Genomic DNA, 16916 nt, shown 5'->3' on the forward strand with positions numbered 1-16916 from the left:
CCCTAACATTAAGTCCAAAGACAGAAGGTAGGCTAGAAAAAAAAATGGGTAAACCAAGAAAGACCCTGCCCTGTGATGAGCTATTCTGATGCCAAGGATGCTTAAGACATATATGCAGAAGAAGAGAATAACTCCAAAACGTCTACAAGCAATGCCTCAGAAAAGAAATACCACTTGGGCACAAATTCAGCTAGAATTATAGATGAGATGAGGCAGGAGGGTTTTTTTTAACATTTTTATAAATGAAATAAGAACTTTTAAAGAAAAAAGTAGAAAAGAAACAAGAAAGAAAACAGGAAACAATTCTTTGCGATTTTGTGATGATATACTTAAAGAATCCTAGAAAATCAACTTAAAAATGAGGTGAAACAATTAACAAATTCCTGATTATTACCAACAAAACCCAGAAGGAAGAGATAGAGAAAGTTCATTAAAAATAACTGCAAATATTATAAAATATTTGGTAGTCTGCCTACCAAGACAAACCCAGGGATTATATGAACATAATTACAGAACACTTTTCACACAAAGATAGATCTGAATAATTGGAGAAATAATAATTGTTCATGGGTAAGTCAAGTTAATGTAATAAAAATGAAAGTTCTACCTACATTAATTTACTTATTCAGTGCCTTACCAATCAAACTATCAAATCATTTTTATAGAGCAAGAAAAAAGTAGTAAAATTCATCCAGAAGAACAAAAGTTCAAGAATGTCAAGGGAATCAATGAAAAACAATCTGAAGGGATCTAGTAGTGCCAAATTTCATACTATATTACAAAGTGACAATCATCAAAGCAATCTTATATTGACTAAAATAGAGTTATGATCAGTAGAATAGATTAGGTACAAAACACAGAGAATTAAATGGCTATAGTAATCTAGTGTTAGATTAATCTATAAATCTAAGCTGTAGGGTCAAAAACTCACCAACAAAAATTGCTGGGAAAACTGGTATGCCTTTTGGCAGAAACTAGGTGTAGACCAACATCTCAGATTGTAGAGCAAAAGAAAGTCAAAAGGGTTCTATGATTTAGATAAAGAGGGTGATAGCATAAATTAGAGGAGCATGGAAGATTTTACCTATTATAACTATGGGTGATGGAAGAGTTTACAACCAAACAAGAGAAAGAGGATCACAAGGATAATTTTGATCACATTCAATTATAATGATTTTGCAAAAACAAATGCAATACAGTCAAAATTAGAAAGAAAGCAGGAACCTGGGAGACATTTTTACATCAAGATTCTTTTTTTCCATTTCTTAGCTATATAAGGAACTGAGCCAGATTTATTAAAAAGTTGATAAATGGTCAGAGGATATGAAAAGGCAATTTTTAGAAGAAATCAACAATAATCATATAAAATTCTCTAAATTACTATTTTTGGAGAAATGAAAATTAAAACAAATTAAAAAGGTAACATGTCACACCTATAAGATTAGCTAATATGACAGAAAAGAAAAATGATAAATGCTAAAGGGGATGTGGAAAAAGTGGTGCACTAATGGACTATTGGGACTCGTGAAGTGGTCCAACCATTCTGGAGAATGATGTGGAACTATGTCCAAAGTACTATAAAACTGGGCATACCCTTGGACCCAGCAATACTACTTCTAGAAATGTATCCCAAAAAGATCAAAGAAAAGGACAAAAGACATATATATATATATATATATATATATATCAGTTCTTTTTGTGGTGGCAAAGAATTAGAAAATGATGCGATGCCCAGTAATTTGGGAATGCTAAAATAAATTGTTGTATATGATAGTAAAGGAATACTATTGTGATATAAGAAATGACAGTCATAAAAATTTGGAAATACCTGAACTGATGCAAAGGGAAATGAGTAGAACCAGAAGAGCACTGTACACAGTAAAAGCAATATTATTTAAGGAACAACTGTAAAATACTTGTCTGTTTTCAGCAATACAGTGATCTAAGACAATCCCAAAGGACTCATGGCAAAAAATGCCATCCACCTCCAGAGAAGAAACTGATGAATAGGGCAACTAGGTGGTTCAGCAGACTAAAAGCCAGGCCTAGAGATGAGGGGTCCCCCATTCAAATCTGACCTCAGATATTTACAAGCTGAGTGGCCCTGGGCAAGACACTTAACCCCCATTGACTAACCTTTACTGCTCTTCCATCTTGAAATCAATGGTAAAGTGTTTTTTTTAAAGCTGATGGAATATCAATGCAGACTGACACATAATATAGCTTGTTTGTAATGGGTTTTGTTTATCTTGTGTGTTATCAACTGGCATATATCAAGGCCAACAAAAAGGATCTAGAGTTATAGTCCAATTTCTGAGAGGATACTGAGATATCAGAGAAAGATAGGGGCAGATTTATATCTTCAGGGCACAAGGTGTTCATTTTAAATCTATTTTAAATGGTTTTGATGAAGAAATATAAACAGCTTGAATCTTGATACTATCTCTAAAATTTTTTCCTATTTTAATTATAGGTATAGCAAATGATTTTTTAAAACAGCAGTTTTTGTTATCAGAAATACACAGTGGCAATAAAATGGGCAAAAAATACAATTCAAACTTTCATAATTAATAAGCAATATCAGGTTTCAATTATTTCAGCTTGATAAGTTGAAATTAATGGGGTATTTATTAAAAAAATTAATATATTTTTGCTTGATCGTATTATTGTAATAGTGCTGTTTGTGTAGAGTGTAATGTAGGTGGGGAGGGGTTAGAAGCAATGTTAACACATTCCAAAACAGATTTCATCGATTATGAACATATTTTAAATTTTTCTTCTCTCCTTTATTGATCTATTGTTATAAATATCAGATACCTGTCAATCAACATCCAAAAATCAGTCTTTTAGTTACTGTGGGAAAGAATTATTAACTCAATTCAACAAGCATTTATTAAATATCTTTATTTTATGTGTCAGGTACTATGCTCAAGATTAAAGATAGAATGCTATATTCACTTTCAAGTACCTTTCACTCCATTTCGGAGAAGGAAAAGGACAAGATTCAACATACCTATGTTCTCTCTGTTTATGAGGAAACTGCTGAAATACAAATGAACCAGTTTACAGGAGATTATTTAGGAGCTAGATAGGTTCCAATTCTTATTGCATATCTGGGATAAATTAAAAAGCTATAAAAAATCAAATGCCTGAATTGGCTAACACAGAATCTTTTGTGCAGTTGATTTTTAATATTTGTTGCTTTGAATGTGGCCTAGTACGTAAAGTAAATTATTGTTTTTTAGTAGTTAGGTGACACCACAGAGCATTAGACCTGGAATCAGAAAGACTTGTGTTCAAATCCAGCTTCAGACACTTAACTGGCTGTGTAACTCTGAGCAAGTTACTTAACCCTGGCTCTGCTTCTTCGTTTATAAAATAGGGCTAATAATAGCTATTTCAAACTTATAAATGTTAAAAATGATTTCTCCATGTAATTGGGGGAAAATAATGTATTACCAAAAAAAACTTTTTCAAACTTTAAAGCATTATATTTATATAACTGCTAGCCATTATTATTGTTGTTATTTTGCCCTGGGTAATATTAACATGATTGTTTCTACTAACAACTTTATTTCTGGTATAAGCAGATAGTTGAACAGTCCTCAACAAACCTACCTTACTCTCTTGAGCAGACAAATAACTTACTTACCTTTATTCATTTCCTTAACTATCTTATTTAGATTACTTCCTATTCACATGACAAGAAATTTTCAATTAGTCATCCCCAAGTTATTAAAGTTTGATTGTACTTATCTTTAGGGCTTGGAACCAGAACTGTGATTTGATTGGAAGGGTAAACTTCCTCTATTGATGTAAACCGCCACTTGCTCTGAAACTTATGGTCTCAGATAGTTGTCTTAGGGGACTGAGAAGTAAAGTGAATTGCCCATAGATGTCAGAAGCCAACCTTGAGCTCAGCTTGGGACAGATTTTGAAGCCATTTCGCTATCCGTCATTCCACAGAGCCTCTTCATAATGAAAGTAAATTGAATGAGACCCCAAATTTTCATATTCACTAAACTTGCGAAAAAAATTTAAGGGTACAAGTTTCTAGGAGTTGCATAAATTAGAATAGAAAGTATAAAATAAATAATTTAATTATAATTTATATTTAGCCTAAATTGCATATTTGTGTATTTCTATAATTTTAGACATGAAGGAACAGACTCTCCGCCAGATATAGATGATGTCATTGTGGTATTAAGTAACTTCAAAAGTAAGATTCTGAAAGTCCAGGTATGTGAAGTAAAACTTCTTTATGTGCATTATATTTGGTAAATTATCTGATATCTCTTGAATTTTTTTTAAAAATCAGAGTGTACCATATTCTAATGCTTCTTATAGGAATGTAAATATATCAGTTAATTAAACAAATGTCTAAAAATTGTCTTGTTTAGTTGTCTTCGCTTGATTTTTTGAGATTCTGTTTACATTCACATTCAATTTATGGCTACTATTTCATTCAACTGGAGTACGTTGAACAGCAACAGTATATCAAATATTGAACTCAATAAACATGATTGGATATACCAATGAAATAGAATTTTTTCTTCTCCCTAATAGCTTTTAAGTAATATATATACAAGTGCAAAATATGAAACAAGAATATGATCAGAATGGGATGGAGATAGACTGATTAATGATGAAAGAATATAATCTCTGAGTTAGAAGGAATGTCAGGAATCCAGTCTAACCCCTAAATGAAGCATCAATTCTCCCTACAAAATTCCCAGGAAGTGGCAATCCATTCTTGACATAATTCCAAATTAATCAGATCAACTCAAGGACATTTCTGCATGAAAAGAAATAAGGAAAAACAACAAATAACCCAGAAATATAATAGATGCTAATACAGGGCATTCCAAAATCTTAGTTAAGCTTTAGACTTTGTAGCTTTGTAAAGCTTTTTAAAATGATATTTCATAGTGATTTTTATAGGATTTTATAATAAATTTTCTATATTTTGTAGTAATCTAACATAATCATTACCAAAATCACAACCATCTTTACCCCTAATGTGGAACATGTATATAAGAAAGAGGAAATGACACTTGAGAATATAGGAAGAGTGTCTGTACTTGGCCAAAACATATAAGAGAAATATATGAAATAAATGACAATTAAAATCTACTCAGAGATCAATTTCCAAAATATCTCAAAGGAAGAAAGATTACAAAATAATAGAGAAGATTACAAATGGTATTTTAAACAGAAAAAGAGGAATAAGAAGAAATCAGTGACTGGTGAACCATGTGTAGGTCTAATTTCTGACTTCCATAAATTTTTTGGAGAATGGTTTATATATTTTATTATATATCCCTGATGAAAATGCAATTTCCCGTAGCAGATAATATTTTCATAATATTGACACAGAAGAATAAAGAACACAAACTCCTATTCAGAAAAATAGCTGAGTAAGGAACTTTACCAAATTCCTTTTATGACAAAAATATAGTGTTGATACATAAACTAGTAAGAAACAAAAACAGAGAAAGAAAACCATTGACCAATATCCCTAATGAATATTGATGTAAAAATTTCAAACAAAATACTAGCAAGAAAATTATAGCAAACATATTATAAGGATCATACACTATCACCAGGTAGGTTTTACTCCAGAACTGCAAGAATAGTTCAGTATTAGGAAAACTATCAACATAATTGGCCATATCAATAACAAAACCAACAGAAACTGTACAATTATTTCAATAGATACAGAAAAGACTTTTGACCAAAAAAATACCCATTCCTTTTAAAAATACTAAAGAACATTGGAATAAATAGAACATTCCTCAAAACCATCAGCAAACATTATATGTAATGGGGATAAACTAGAACCTTTCCCAATAATATCAGGAAACAAAGATGCCCATTATCACTACTACTCTTCAATATTGTACTAGTAATATTAACTATAGCAATAAAAGAAGTTGTTGAAGGAATTGGAGTAGGCAGTGAGGAAATAATTCTATCAATTTTTGTAGATGATACAATGGTATGCCTAGAAAATCCTAGAGAACCAAAAATGAAATCAAAATAATTAACAACTTGGCAAAGTTATAGGATTTAAAATAAACCCACAAAACCCATTAGCATTTCTCTATAATACCAATAAAACCCAATAGCAAAAATCCATTTTAAAATTAGTATAGATAGTATAAAATACTTGGGAAACTACCTACCAAGATAAAACCAGGAACTATATGATCACAACTACAAAACACTTTTCACACAAATAAAGTCAAATCTAGACAATTAGAAAAACATTATGGGGCAGCTGGGTGGCTCAGTGGATTGAGAGCTATGCCCAGAGGCAGAAGGTCCTGGGTTCAAATCTGGCCTCAGATACTTCTTGACTGTGTGGCCTGGGCAAGTCGCTTAACCCCATTACCTAGCCCTTACCACTCTTTTGCCTTGGAACCAATACTTTGTATTGGTTCCAAGGCAGAAGGGAAGGGTTTTAAAAAAGGAAAAGCATTAATTGCTCATGGGAAGGCTGACTAGTATAACAAAAATGACAATTCTCCCTAAATTAATTTACTTATTCAGTCATACCAACCAGACTACCCAAATATTATAGAACTAGAAAAAATAATAAAATTTATCTGGAAGAACAAAAGACCTGGTGAATGAAAAAAAAATGAACAAATTTGGCTTAGTTATACTTGCTCACAAATTGTATTATCAAGTGGCAACCACCAAAGCAACCGAGTACTGACTAAGAAATAGAATGAAGGACCAATGGAACAGAGTAGGCATTCAACACACAATGGTTAATGACCCTATTAACCTAGTGTTTGAAAACTGCAAAGATCCATGCTTTTGAAAGAACTCATTATTTAACAAAACTGCGGGGAAAACTGGAAAACATTTTTGGCAGAAATGAGGTATAAACCAATATCTCATACCATGTTACCATAGCAAAGTCAAAATGGATCCAAGAGTTAGAAATAAAAGTTGATACCATAAACAAATTAGGGGAGCACAAAATAGTTTACCTGTTAGACCTAATGATAAGGAAAGAATTTGGATCAAAACAATACACATAGAACATTATGAGATGTAAAATAAAAACTCTGACTACATTAAATTTTTAAAGTTTCTACACAAACAAAAGCAATGCAACCAAAATTAAAAGGCAAACAAGCAATGCAACCAAAATTAAAAGGCAAACAATAAATGGGGGTGAGGGGAAATCTTCATAGCAAGTCTTTCTGAAGAAGGCTTCATTTCTCAAATATATAGGGAAATTAGTCAAATCCATAAGAATACAAATACATTTCCCAATTGAAAAATGGTCAAAGGATATAAACGAGCAATTCTCAGATGAAGAAATTAAAATTATCTTTAGTCATGTGAAAAAAATGTTCAAAATCACTATTGATTAGAAAAATTATAATTAAAACAGCTCTGTGGTACTCTTAAGACTGGCTAACATGTTAAAAAAGAAAAGTGATAAATGCTGTAGGGGATGTGGAAAAATTAAGACATTAATAAACTACTGGTAGAGCTCTAAACTGATAGAACTATTCTGGAGAGCAATCTGGAACCATGCCCAAAGAGCCATCAAATTGTGCATACCCATTGATCCAGCAATACCACTAAGAACCTACCTGTGCAAAAATATTTTAGCAGCTCATTTTGTAGTGGCAAAGGACTACAAACCAAAGAGATGTCCATCAGTAGGGGAATGACTAAATTGTACCATAAGAAATAACATACAAGAAGATCACAATAAAAAAAAAAACCTTTCAGACTTATATGAAGTGATTCAAAGTGAAGTGAGCAGAACCAGGAGAATGTTGTAGTACATAATAACAATAATAATGTATGATTATCATCTGTAAAAGGTTTAACTATTATCAACAAGGAAAGAATCAAGGACAATTCCAAGAACTCATGACAAAAAAAAAAAAAAAGGCTATCCTCCTCTATAGAAGGAAAAGATAGAATCTGAATGCAAATTGAAACATACCACTTTTTTATTTCCTACATGAATTTTTATCTAGTGTAATCAATATGTGTCTTCATTCACAACATGAACATGGAAATATGTATTATATGAAAATATATATACAACCTATGTCATATTATCTGCTCTCTAAAGGTGGGGGGAGGAATAAGAGAGAGACAGAGAACATGGATTGCAAAATATCAGAAAATTAATATTGAGAAATTATATTGCCATGTAACATGAAAAAATAAAAATTATAATTTTTAAAATGTAAAAAATTAAGGTAGCTAAACTAAAAAATCTTATATTAATTATTTCTAACAATACCCAGGTACAGAAAAAGTCTGATAAAGTTGATGAAGATATCCTTACAGATATAGGTGAAGAAGGAAAAGGAATATGGGATTCCATTCAAGGGTAATTAACATTTTTGAACAAATGTATTATTATGGAATAATTTACTAAAAGGGTAAACTATGAGATAAATTTCAAATTCATAAAATTTTAGTTTAGAGAAATTCAGAGTTAAAAGCTTGTATACAATACCCATTTGAAATGGACACCTATGAATAAATTGGTCATTTTTAAGGGAGTTAAGCTCTTTATGAACTTACTAAAATAACCATTTTAGTGGGGGGGAGGTTAAACGTAAGCATAAAAAAGCAAGCTTAATTTTCCCATCAGCATTAATATAGAAAGAAATTTTGAAGAGATGTGTGAATGGTTAGGCTTTTAATCCACATTTACTTTCTTTTGCTTAACTTGGAAATAAACTTTACATATATTCATAAAATCAACTTAAAAATGAAGAAACAAGTCCAGAAATGACAATTGACATTATCCCCTCTCTCTTTCAGTTCACATACCAAATCATTTTCCAAATCTTATGGTTTTTCCTTCCACAAAATCTCTCATTGTAGCCCCTTCTCCCTACTCAAATCAGCTATCCACACACTCTATTTCAGTCCTTCCCTATCTCCCTCCTGGACTATTGCACTAGACTCCTAATTAGTCTTTCTGTGTTAAGTCTCTAACCATTCCAGTCTATCATCTACAAAATTAAATTTCTCCCAATGAGGCACACAGTTGATTGTCCTGTCCTAGAGTTCCTCCCTGAGCCCCTGGAAAAAAGATCTGGACCCTGCTTGGGTCAACCTACTACCCCAAACTTGGGTCTAAGTCCTCTCTACAGGCTCAAACTGAGACTCCTGTCTTCCTCTGAGCCCACACAAATCAGATCACTTCAGAACAACTAACCGGGGCTGAGATTCTGGACTTCACCACAGGTTTGAAACCATAGACCTCTTTTGCCCTTGCAAGGTCTCAGGGTCTGTATGTTAGTTTGAGCTTAGATTCCAAATATGGAACAGCAAATATGGCAGGGTGTGGCTGACTCTTGACTTGCTCTTCATTAGTTGCTATAGTCTTGCTGACTATGCTCCCCTCTCATCCCAGTGCCTCAGATGCTCTCTGTCTTCCTTTGAAGTCTCTCTTTTCTTGAAAGTTGTTTCTCTGTCTCTTTGTTGGTTCTTTCACAGTTATATTTCTTTTCTCATTTTCTTCCTGCTAGCTTTATATTAACTTTAACTTTGTACTGAAAAAATGATGATCTGACTATATTACTATTATTTATCAACTTAGTTATTGGCACTTTAAGTATGAAATCCTTTTCTAGTGACTAAAGGGTAGGTATTCTACTGGAGGAACTGAATCTTATCAATTTTGACATTCTTGCCATAAACAAAGCCAAAAGAGAAAAGGATATTGTGTCTGAATAAAAAATGGATTACAGTTTTCTCCTTGAAAAGTCCAGTAAAGAGGTTATTAGAGTTGACTTCATCATATGTCCAAAAGCATCAAGAAGCAGCTCTTTATGATGGGATATTTGATCATTTCATATCGCAGTGTTTGTGATAATTACCTAAAAACCCTTTAAAATGCTACAACTTTTGTACTAAAACAGGGGTCAGCAATGTATGGCTTTTGAGCCATATCTGGCTCCACCTCTCAACTGGCCAGTCCGGGCAGAGTCCCAGGATGTGCCCCAGGGGACCCTTCAGCCCCCACCCCATATTCCAGGACCTTCTGCCTCCATCCTCCTCCTTCCACAGGCGTTTATGGCTCTCACAGACAAAAAGGTTGCCGACCGTTGTACTAAAATAATCTGCAGAAGAGGAAGAGATAGAGAAATTTTACAAACTTAATAAGCCCTTCCCAATTAAATAATTTATACTTTGATGCTTGATAAGCTTAATACAAAGCATAGGCAAGGATAGCAAAAAATAAGATATTAAATATGGTTCAAAAATAATGAATGTGAGCTATGAAAATTTTTCCACTACATAGAAACCTGGCAGGTATATACAGAACACTTTCTTTGAGAAATGTCAACAAACATGAATATTTCAATGCACAAAAAGAGAGGGAGAAAGAGGATTGTTTGGGAAACTGAATTTGCAGTGTTTTTAAAGGCATATGTTAAGCTTAACAAAATAGTAACAAAACTTCTCTGCATTTTTTTTTAAACCCTTACCTTCCGTCTTGGAGTCAATACTGTGTATTGGCTCCAAGGCAGAAGAGTGGTAAGGGTAGGCAATGGGGGTCAAGTGACTTGCCCAGGGTCACACAGCTGAGAAGTGGCTGAGGCCAGATTTGAAACTAGGACCTCCTGTCTCTAGGCCTGACTCTCATTCCACTGAGCTACCCAGCTGCCCCCTTCTCTGCATTTTTCATCTCACCTTCTGAACTTTCTTCTTCTATGTATTTTTTAAATGTTCCCTTGACTCTTTTATTTTTTTGCATTACTTCTCTTTGACCAAGTAATTGTACTACTGAGTCTATGCCATAAAAAAGATATACCAAAGAAAGAAAGAAGTAGTTCATATATAGGAAAATATTTATTGCAGCACTTCTGCAACAACAAAGTTGTTATCTATTAATGGCCGAGTAAATTAATGGTATGTGACTATAATTGAATAATATTATTGTACTATATGAGACTATGAAAAAGATTCAGAAAAATCTAGTAAGTGAGTAAATGCAGAGAAAAGTAAGGAGAACCAGTACAATTTATATAATAATATAACATAAAGAAACAAATAATTTTTGAAAGACTTAAAAACTTCATCAATGCAACATCCAACTAAAATTCCAGAAAAAAAAATGGTGTTGAATCATATCTCCTACCTCTTGACGGAGAAGTGATGGACCAGAGATTGCATTTTTAGACTCAGTTTTTGTATTTGTTTATTTCTATAGAATACATATATTTGTTATATAGGAGATTTGTGTGTATGTGTAGAGGGAGAAGTATTGGATATGATACATGAAAAGAAGAAGAAAAAGGGAAGAACATCAAGGAAACCTTTTTTAAATATCCAAAAAAGAGCAAAAGTTGAGGAGGGAAAATAGATAAATGAGACACTGTGGGTATGTTATATGAAATTTAATATATTATTTTAAAAATAAAGTTTTATATAATAGAGATTCAGAGCTTCATATAAAATCTTTTATTATTTCTAAATAAAATTATTGATATTTTTCAAGTTCATAAGAAAAAAATTAAACCATTCAAATATATAAAATATATTGCTATGTATACATATACACATATAAAAATAATTTCCAAGTATTGTCATTTCTTCCTCTATTAGTTTTTCTCTCCATTCCTTTTTCTTGACTGACACATCCTAGTTCATTGTCTCATTGCCTCTGGCCTGGCCTGTTGAAATAACTGTTGACTGATCTCTTGCTCCAAATCTCTTCCTTCTCCAATACATCCTACACATAGCTGCCAAAGTGATTTTCCTAAAATATAGGCCTATTTATGTCCTTTTCTTATTCAACTCTAATACCTCTTGAGATCAAGTTTAAACTCTTCTGTTTTACTGCTCCAAGTCTTCCACAATTTAGCCCCAAACTGTCTTTCCAACTTTATTACACATTACTACCCTGCTGTCCTCTGCAGTCATGCAAAGGTGACATCTTGCTGGCTGTCCCTCTTCCCTGGAATGCACATACATTTCACCTTTGACTCTGAATCTTTTCTTCAAAATTCTACTCAAGTGACACTTCATAGGTAAAATTGTACCTGTTTTCCCCCAGCTATTAGTGCTCTTCTACATGCTAAAAAACTATACTCTGCATACAAATATGTTTATATGTGACTCTCCCCTCTAAGATGTAAGCTCTTTGAGGACAATAACTATTACATTTTTGTTTTTGTATCCTAGGCCATCATAGGCAGTTAATAAATGCTCATTTATTGATGGGTATTAGTTTAGATGGATTTGTTGTTTATGATTAAGTGTATAATAGATTAATTTTTAAATTATATTTTTTTCATCTTTAGCATCATTACTGGCCTTCCTTCTTACCATATGTGGAAGACTCTTCTTTGGCCGAATTTGTTTGACCAGCTGGATAGAATATTTGCAGGTCAATCAACTAAGCATTTGTTAAGCCAAGTAATATAATTGTACAACAAAGTAGTTGCTTCAGTCATTTCTTTCATCCTAATGATTCATTCATGAGCAGCTAGCTGGGTGGCACAGTGAATAAATAAAGCACCAAGCCTAAAGTCAGGAGGACTCATCATCTTCCTGTGTCCAAATCTGGCCTCAGACACTTATTTAACTGTGTGACTTGGGCAAGTCACTTAACCCTATTTGCCTCAGTTCCTCATTTGTAAAATGAGCTGGAGAAGGAAATGGTAAACCATTCCAGTGTCTTTGCCAAGAAAACCCTATATGGGTGGTGAAGAGTCAGTCAGTGCTGAAAAATAACTGAACCCAAATGATTCATTCACATTGACCGTGAAGAAGAACATTAAATTATTTTATTTGATAGACTAGTAAATTAACCTAAAAAAGAAAAACAATGGCATTTTGCTTTTATTCAGTCAAGCACTATACTTTCACCTCTTAAGAGATCCATTGACTTTTTATTTATATCTTCATTCTGTTAGAATAATAATGGAATGGTACTGTCTTCATTTTGGGGAAAGTATCTCAGCAGAAGACTGCAGGAGAACTTAAGCTCTTGAGTGCTGAAACATTCTTTTTTGTCTTTATACTGCCAGGATCCAGCACAGTGTCATGTAGTTATTTAATAAAGGCTTGTTGAAATATATCCATAGCCACTCTCCCCTCAACAGAAAACGAAAACAAGTTGTTCTATGTAGATACCTGTAGTCATTAAGCTTCAGACTTCTCTCTAGTTGCCAACATGATCACAACTTCATCATTATGATCTGACCTCAAAATTACGTGATTGAAAAATGAATCATTATCAAAAGAGTTTTTAAAATCTCAGAACAGACACATGCTAAATATTGAATTTAAGTGTTATAATTGGAAGCTAACACTTCATAGTAAACATTTATTTGTAATTTTAATAATTATTCATTTTTAGAATTATACCTTCCTCTATTATTTCAAGGTGAAGTATTTAGAGTTGGGCCTATAGTATACAGCTTGAAGTTTTATCTCAAGAAAAATAGCCAATTTTCTTCTTTTTCTTTCATTTCAAGTTTCACAGGAGGACTGCAAACAGAAACAGAGGAAAAGAAAACTGGTTTTCTAAACATTTTTTCAGTTGCTTCAGGCCATTTATATGAAAGGTTTTTGAGGTAAATTCATTTTTATCATTTCAATGAAATTTAATGAAAATGTAAATTTTTTTCTAAATAACCTAAGATGTGAATTCTTAAAGACTTTTTTGTAACAGACACTAACTATTGTTTTTAAAAGAAAAGGGGAAAAATCATCTTTTGTGGTAAGTAATACTTATTTTTAACACCTTCAAAAACAATCACATAATGTCTCAAAATGTAAGAATTCACATAGTTGGTAATATCCCTAGTGGGCTTTAATAATAATAATTGTTGAAAATTATATACTGCTTTAAGATTGTGTAGTACAGAGAGGGGGGACATAGCAGTTTTGCAGGCTTTGGCTGAGTTCTTATGTCAGTTAGGAGTTTAGAATCTTGAAAGAAAGTTTCAGTTGGACCTGGGAACTCGTGGAGAGAACCAGGGCCAGCTGAGCTGCTTCTCCTGCTTGAGATTGAAAACCTAGCCTAGTTTTGGAGTGTTTTTTGAGATTTGTTAATTTAGATAAACCCTTTGAATCTCCATACTCTACCTCATTTCCCTACCTTCCTTTCCCTTACCTAAATGTCTGATAGGAGTGAATAAGGAGATTGAAATCAGAGAGTAGTTTCAAATCTGTGAGAGTTCAGCTCTACTCTTGCAGTACTTTATCTAGAGAGGTTTGGTAGCCATCATCATAATCCCTTTTGATTTCAAAATCACCTTGAGAGCTGAGTCAAGGCAGGACCTTGCTCAAACTCCATTCCTGCTTCCCTTCCCCCACCTGAGATTTCTTTAAGCAACTGTAAGGGCTTCCTCTAATCCTTTTACCTGACAATTTAACCTGAGAAGACAATAAACCCCATTTTGTGTTCAAAATAGACCTTTTAGTTACTTTGTCAGTTAATTAGTAAGAAAGGGAAGAAGAGGAATAGAATCAACATACTCTGGGTTTGAGGGAAGCCGGGTAGCCATCTTGAAGAAGGTGTAACTTCAAAACAAGTCCCTTCCGGTGAAATTAACTAAAGCCTGTAGTTAATTTCAATCAGTCTATTTCCCTTCAGTGTGTCTTTAGTCTTAAATCCTAGTCTATAAGCCCTGCTGCTCTTTGCCTGTTTAGATTAATTCATCTTCTCCCTGGCAAACCTTGTTACCTCAGTGTTATACTCCCTGACTTCAGACATTCCCTCATTTTCTCCTACCTCCTAAGCTGCCATCCTTCATCATTGAACCTTCCTTATCCATTATATTGCTTTAACTTCCCTATTACCTAGTATATTCACTTGAATACCTTCAGCCTTGGATCCCTTGCTTTATCTTGTTCCCTGATCCTACCAGTTATTACTCTTAGCTTCAGCCTCAACCTCCCTATTACATCCTATCTCCAACCCATATTACCTACCTTCCAAGTCCCTTATAACATCCATCCAAATCCCCATAACATCTTTCCAAAATCCCCTATAACAATTGATAAAAGACTTCATGTTATTACTCCATTGAGATAGTATTATTATTAGTTCCATTTTATAGCTGAGGACACTGCAGTTCAGAAATGTTAATAGTTGTATATCAAAGGCCTTACAGCTAATGGATATCTAAGTAGATTGTAATCCAGTTCTCCCTGGCTCTAAGTCCAGGTCTTTGTGCACCATAGTACTCTGACTCTTTTTGTAAGTACCAGGATAGACATCTTTAAAAGAAATAAAGTTATTCAGTGACTTCACTGGTAGAAATAGTTATTGCAGATGGTTCAGTATCTTCAGATTTAGTGTTTAGTGATAAAACTGTAATTTGAATTTGGTTCAGCTGATAGTTGTGCCTTCTGATTTTATTTCTAATGTGTTTATTTGAAACCAAACCAGTATTAGTAGCTTATGTATATATTACCCTTCTAATGGTAAACCATGACTAATAAGGAAGAATTTTAGTTAGTTGAATAACTTTTGTTAATGAAGAGCTTATAAGGAATACCATTAACACACCTGAAAAACATTTGCTAGAAAATCTTAAGATAGTTGTATTGACTTTAATTTGCTTTGCATTGTAATTTGGTTTAATCTAATTTTCTCTTACAGAATTATGATGCTTTCTGTGTTACGCCATACAGAAACTCCAGTTAAATTCTGGTTTCTGAAAAATTATCTCTCTCCATCATTTAAAGTAAGTCTTTTAATTCTGATAGAATAATTCAAGTCAATAGAGAATAAGAATGTTTAATTGTCAGATCATTGTTACTATAAAATTATCTCATAATTTTATTTTTAAAAGTGAATATTCTACTGAAAGTTGATTTTTAGATCTCAGTATTTCCTTAGCCTAAAAAGTCTTGCTCCAAGCATTTGCTATGCAGTGTTTATTTGTAAAGCACATCAAGATAAAAAGTTTAAAGGATAACGGCAATGATACAGGTTATTTTTAAATAAGATGGTATGCAGCATAAAAGGAGCTTTTTGTATTATATATAATATGAATGATACTACATAATGATTAATAATTGGGTAAGGTTAAGACAGGAAAATTATTGTATTGAGGAGATTTTTTTCAGACATAGTAGTTGTAATTCTAGGAAAATTTACAGGAGGTTGTTGTTTTTTTTAAGTTTATTTAATTAATTAATTTAGAAGATCTTTCCATGGTTACATGATTCATGTTTTTTCCCTCCCCTCCTCACAACCCCATAGACAATGCACAATTCTACTAGGTTTTCCATGTGTCATTGATCGAGAACTATTTCCATATTACTGATATTTGCATTAGGGTGATCATTTAGAGCATTGATTCCCAAAGTGGGCGCTACTGCCCCTGGTAATCCAGGGGGGCGATCCAGGGGGACAATGATGGCCACAAGTGCATTTATCTTTCCTATTAATTGTTATTAAAATAAAAAAATTTAATTTCCAGGGGGCCAAGTAATATTTTTTCTGGAAAGGGGGCGGTAGGCCAAAAAAGTTTGGGAACCACTGGTTTAGAGTCTACATCCACAATCATATCCCCATTGACCCATGTGATCAAGCAGTTGTTTTTCTTCTGTATTTTTGCTCCCACAGCTCTTCCTCTGAATGTGAATAGCATTCTTTCTCATAAGTCCCTCAGAATTGTCCTGGATCATTGCATTACTGCTGGTAGAGAAGTGTATTACATTCAATTGTGCCACAGTGTATCTGTCTCTGTGTAGAAGTTTCTCCTGGTTCTGCTATAGAAGGTAGTTTTGTACTAACAAGAGGCAAACATCTGAGTAGCTTTTGTACTCATGTATTACAACCAAGTGCCTATCCCTCATACTTCTCCTTCAACCTCCATGGGTGTATTCTGCTTTCTTATGCTAATTGATAACTAAATTTAATTCAATAAACATTTTAATTCAATATA

At 33.2% G+C, this 16916-nt stretch overlaps 1 protein-coding gene across 1 annotated transcript in view; it reads left to right on the forward strand.

The window, feature by feature from the left end:
• Positions 1-16916, forward strand: part of UGGT2 (UDP-glucose glycoprotein glucosyltransferase 2) — a 261577-nt gene that overhangs the window by 189224 nt on the left and 55437 nt on the right. The window contains exons 30-33 of the mRNA XM_044667227.1: positions 4155-4239; positions 8289-8374; positions 13488-13586; positions 15623-15707. Of these exons, the coding sequence (XP_044523162.1) occupies positions 4155-4239; positions 8289-8374; positions 13488-13586; positions 15623-15707 (355 nt within the window). The remainder of the gene's footprint in view (positions 1-4154; positions 4240-8288; positions 8375-13487; positions 13587-15622; positions 15708-16916) is intronic.

Source organism: Gracilinanus agilis, chromosome 3 (genome assembly GCF_016433145.1).
Source record: "Gracilinanus agilis isolate LMUSP501 chromosome 3, AgileGrace, whole genome shotgun sequence".
In the NCBI taxonomy this organism is placed as follows: domain Eukaryota; kingdom Metazoa; phylum Chordata; class Mammalia; order Didelphimorphia; family Didelphidae; genus Gracilinanus; species Gracilinanus agilis.